General features: G+C 29.5%; 1 protein-coding gene across 1 annotated transcript; it reads left to right on the forward strand.

The window, feature by feature from the left end:
- The first annotated feature begins 1,337 nt into the window (after positions 1-1,337).
- Positions 1,338-4,868, forward strand: LOC145132009 (heptahelical transmembrane protein 1-like). The gene is made up of 4 exons (XM_079066649.1): positions 1,338-1,815; positions 2,858-2,950; positions 3,829-3,877; positions 3,974-4,868. The coding sequence occupies exons 1-4, from the start codon at positions 1,526-1,528 to the stop codon at positions 4,643-4,645; spliced, it is 1,104 nt and encodes a 367-aa protein (XP_078922775.1). The 5' UTR covers positions 1,338-1,525; the 3' UTR covers positions 4,646-4,868.
- The last annotated feature ends 619 nt before the right edge of the window (positions 4,869-5,487 follow it).

Raw genomic sequence — 5,487 nt, forward strand, 5'->3', positions numbered from 1 at the left:
AAAAAAATTAAAAAATATGATTTTTTTTAAATCGAAAATTATTATATTTATAAAAAAATCCAAAAATTTGATTTATTATGTTAATTTTTAGACATTTTATTAATATTTCCAATAACACAAAAAATTAAACGAGATTGGTAAGATGACGATCATACCTTTAATGAGTTAATTTTGATCTAACTTTGTACAATTAGTTCCCGGGTTCTCGGGAAACTATGAGTTTTCAACGGATTTCACCCTTATATATATATATATATATATATATATATATATATATATATATATATATATATATATATATATATATATATATATATATATATAGGGTTAAGTCATATGAGACGACCTAATTTTGTGAGACCGTGAGACCACTTTTTTCTAATGAAATATTCTAATATTCTAGTATTCATAAAAATTAAATATGTGTAATATTCTAATATTCTAAAACAATAATTTTAACATCTTTTACATTGAAATATTCTAAAACATATAATGTTATAATATATTGCATATTCTATTTTTACGAATAATAAAATATTAGAACATTTCATTAAAAATATTCGTCTCAAATGAACTCTTATATATATATATATATATATATATATATATATATATATATATATATATATATATATATATATATTCGTCTCATTCTCTAATTAGTTTTGACACTTGTTATTTTGTGATAATTTTTAAATAAATAATATCCATATGTCAATTTATGGTTTTTTAATTTTTAAAATTAAAAAGCCACATAATACTTATAGTTATATATGTAAAGTATCAAATGTAATAAGTATTATACTAAATTGCAATTAATATATTTCTTCATTCCTTATTTCAAAATTTTATTTTAAAAAATACTTATTATTTATAATTTAATATTTTATTTTTTTAATCAACCCATGTAAAACACGTGTTTTACACCTAATATATATATATATATATATATATATATATATATATATATATATATATATATATATATATATATATATATATATTGAATGGCTAACATACGTATCTCTAAATCCTACTCCTAAACTACATATTTTGTCCACGGCAAGACTTGAACCTCAAGCCCGTGGGGGAGGAACACCTTTTAAATACCTTGATATCGCTAGGCCAAAGGCCATTTGGACAACTGTCTGGGTTGCCCACCATCTAGACCGAGCCTGGTTGATGGTTTTTACCTACCACAAGTTTATTTTGTAATTTTGAATTTTGTGTAATTTGTAATTGTAATAGAATAATAGAATATCTTATACGTATATACTTGCCGAGTGTTTAATCAAAAATAAAGAAAGGTGGGTGCCTTTAATGTAGAAGTTGTAGGTAGTAGTTGCTCCAATAGCCTTAACTGCCTTAAATCTCTCTCCCATACCTTCATTCCATAAATACGTTCTACATGTGGGTCTTTGATCGATTCATCGATTCATCGATTCATTGATTCTATAACTACATTCAAAATCCCTTATAACATACATATATACTTGTGTTCCGGGAGTAACAGATTCAAGAAAACATGAACTCCAATGACGGGTCTGTTTGGAAGAGAAGATCTAAAAAGATCTGTTGCGATGATGACAAATCACAGCTTCTTGTTGCCTCAAATAAGAAGAAAAACAAGAACATGAACAAGAAGACTGTGAATCAGAAGACCCGAACAGAGTACCCGTTATTGAGATTTGAAGATTTACCAGAGTACATGAAGGATAACGAGTTTATTTTGAATTATTACAGAGCTGATTGGCCTTTAAAGCAAGCCCTTTTTAGCCTTTTCCGCTGGCACAATGAAACCCTAAATGTATGGACGTAAGTGTAATCTCTCCCTGTCTCCATTTCTTCCTGTATCTCCCTCTCTCTCTCTCTCTCATGATAGTTATTTCAAATTAATGGGGGGTTTTCATGATTTTCTTCACGATGACAACTTAAAACCTCTTGTTAGTTCAAATAGATTCAAATTATGAAATTTCTGTGAATGTATTGCTGATAATTTCATCTCTGGCTCATTACAAATAATCAGGAAATATTCGACGGATTTGAAAATATTTATCATCAATTTACTTGATTTCCTACTAAATGATGATTCACAAAGATTCAATCGATTTGCAAACTGTACAGAATCTTCTACACCATAAATAGAACCTTGTACCTTCCTTTTAGCAGTTTATATAAATTTAAAATCATCACACCTTTTTCATGCGTAATTCATCATTCCAATTAAATTGGAGCTTGCACTTGTTATTTAACTTTTTTGGGTATGCCCTTGATGTTATCTCTGTTAATTCTACCCTTTAACACATAATTTGTAATGAACTTGTACCATATGCATAAAGACATGTACATTCTTCCTCACTTCTCATCATTTCCTTCAAAAAAAAAAAGCCTGTATTTTGATGTTGATGTTTTTGGTTATGTTTAAAGTTGCATATATGGTCTACTGTTAAAATCTCGATGAGCTTTGCTTAGATTTGTCCTCATCATTGTTATTCTTGTGTCAATTTTCTTGTGAGATGTTGATAGTTCAAAACCTAACTTTTCAAGGCTTGTACTATGCACAAGAAGTCTTTTCATCCTTGCTTTATATATATATATATATATATATATATATATATATATATATATATATATATGGTATAGGTTTTATATGCCTGTACCGGTCATAATAACTAGTGATTCTAGCTTTAGAATCACAATCACATATTTTTAATTTTTATTACCGACTATTGTGAAAATAAAAAGCCATGATGCAACATGCTTGTCTTTTTGTGATGGTTTTTGTTGTGATATATATATGGTTAAATAGTGGTATTACTGACATATTTTTGGCTGTTTTCTTGTTTTTCATGTGTAGGCATTTAATCGGATTTGTTGTATTTGTGGGATTGACCATTACAAACGTTATGCATGTGCCTCAAGTTTCACAGTTCCTCAATTTGTTAACTTGGTATGTAAGATTCTTTTTCTCCTCTTCACAATTTTATTAAAAATGGTTTGACTATTAGATGATGATAAAATAAAGGGTAAACATACGGATCCAAATTGATGATTGATGTTATATACTTATAGGCTAAGAAATAAACATTTTTTTGCTTTTATTTTGAGACTATTTTAAAATAAAATATTGCATTTATATCATTAAACGTGCAAGATATGGATGCCCTTTTGGATTTTGTTTAGTTGGTTAAATGTCATAAAGATCCTTCAATATTTACAAGACCGAATCAATATCATTAATTTATTTGATGATGATAATGGATAAATATGTAATTTTATTTTTAAGCCGTCAGCAGAGAAAAACGATATAATTTTGAATAGGACTTTAAAAAAATCATAATTGACACCCACAACATGCTGTCAAGAATTGTAAGGAAATCATAAATTATCCAAATAAAGAATCTTGAAACATGTTGTACAACATGTTAACTAATATAGTATTATTATTTTTTTAATGATGTTAATTCTGATTTTCTTGAATGATTTTTAGTTTTCATTTTAATTTATACGTCTAAATGAAAGAAATAGTAACATATAACATCCCTTTTTTTTCAGTTTATTTCTTAATAAGCCACTGTCCTTGGAAAAATCTACTAATCATAGCATTGTCCTGTTTTTTTTTTTTTTTTTCTCTTATTAGGACATTGTACTTTAATAAATTTACCTAATTTTAGCAATAAATATAAATTTCAATTTACATGACATTCCTATAAATGGATAGATTTTTTCAAAGTACAAAAGTGTAATAAGAAAAATTTAAAGTAGGATGCTATAGCAAACAAGTTTATAAAAGTACAAAACTGGCTCTAATTTTTATCAAAATTTCAGGTCTTTCCCGTTAGGCCCAGGTACAAACGCCTCACATAATTCAATTATGGTGAGTCGTTATTTCTTACTAGATATGTATTTTGACTTTTTAGGTCAAACAAGTTTGCAAAAGTCAACATTCTAAATTTTGTGTTTAACTACACAGGATACACCAAAACTCATCGACTTAAAGCACGAATCACCGCTAGACATGGACATCGGGCCGCCACTACTGGCGGCAACGCGGTGGCCATTCTTCGTGTTCTTGGGCGGCTCGATGTTCTGCCTCCTCTCCTCCTCCACCTGCCACCTCTTCGGCTGCCACTCCCACCATCTCAACCTCCTCCTCCTCCAAATGGACTACGTCGGAATCACCATCATGATCATCACCTCGTTTTTCCCTCCAATTTACTACATTTTTCAATGCGAGCCCATATGGCAATTTGTCTATCTCGGTGGAATCACAGCGATGGGTGTATTTACCGTTATAACCCTACTGGCACCGGCGCTTTCCAGTGGAAAGTTCCGGTCTTTTCGGGCTTTTCTGTTTATGGGTATGGGCCTGTTTGGGATAGTACCCGCGGTTCATGCTGTTGTTGTCAACTGGCATGAACCGCAGAGGAATGGAATCCTCGCATATGAAACTGCGATGGCGGTTTCATATCTGACGGGTACCATGTTTTATATTAGCAGAATCCCAGAAAGATTTAAGCCTGGTTGGTTTGATTTGGCGGGACATAGTCATCAGATTTTTCATTGTTTTGTGATTATGGGTGCGTTGGCTCATTATGGAGCTGCACTTGTGTTTCTTGAATTTCGAGGTCAGGTTGGTTGTTGACGTCACCATGATGATGACGTGGAATTTGTTTTTAATCGATTAATATTTTCGGTTTATGGGTCCATTTTTTATTATATGAAGGTGTAGAATGAAAATGTGATAGTGTGTCGGTATGTTGTGAAAATGGGTCCTGTTAATTTTTTTTTTCTCCATATTTTTTGACACTAATATATTGTCAAATTGTTGTATCATGAGAAGATATAAAACTCAAATTGTAGCTAAATGGATGAATAGATTGTTATGAAATGTTGATCGATTTATGGATTTTGTTTATTTATTTATTTCCGCTTTCTTTAATGGAAATAATTGTTACTTTAAGATATAAATTATTGGGTTTGTACTTTTCATTTATGGGTGTTTGATCTTTTACTTCAAGATCTAACTAAAATATCAATTATATATTTATATTCGTACAATAATATCAAATATATCACTTTATCAGATTTCAATTCGTTAAAATATCCATACATATAAACCATCTTAAGGATTAACATTATTCGGATCTGGATTGAATCGAACTGAATACTCTGGTTCTGGATCCAACCGGTTTAGTTGTCTTTAAACATACAATATGACTTATATTACATATCTTGTTTTTAATGATATGTATTGGTATAATAATTGTATGTTTAAGGATAACTAAACGGTTTTTGGAATAAAAACATGTCCATATAACGTTTTTATCGATTTTCTTAATAAAAACCATTTCTTTTGTGCCTAAAAGTAAAGTTCTAAAATTCAAAATATTATTAATTTTTGTAAAATGAAAAGCTACACAATCGAACAATCATAAACAAATCATTCATATGGTTTTTCTTTCATTTTCGATCATCAACACCACT

This window comes from Lactuca virosa, chromosome 8 (assembly GCF_052849685.1).
Source record: "Lactuca virosa cultivar CGN04683 chromosome 8, Lactuca_virosa_CGN04683_v6, whole genome shotgun sequence".
In the NCBI taxonomy this organism is placed as follows: Eukaryota; Viridiplantae; Streptophyta; class Magnoliopsida; order Asterales; family Asteraceae; genus Lactuca; species Lactuca virosa.

What these genes read in the sequence shown, in the direction of transcription:
- LOC145132009 (XM_079066649.1), top strand. Translation starts at nt 1,526, where the DNA reads ATGAACTCCAATGACGGGTCTGTTTGGAAGAGAAGATCTAAAAAGATC. An exon ending in GAAACCCTAAATGTATGGAC is followed by an intron (nt 1,816 to 2,857) that starts GTAAGTGTAATC and finishes TTTCATGTGTAG; the next exon opens with GCATTTAATCGGATTTGTTG. An exon ending in TTCCTCAATTTGTTAACTTG is followed by an intron (nt 2,951 to 3,828) that starts GTATGTAAGATT and finishes TCAAAATTTCAG; the next exon opens with GTCTTTCCCGTTAGGCCCAG.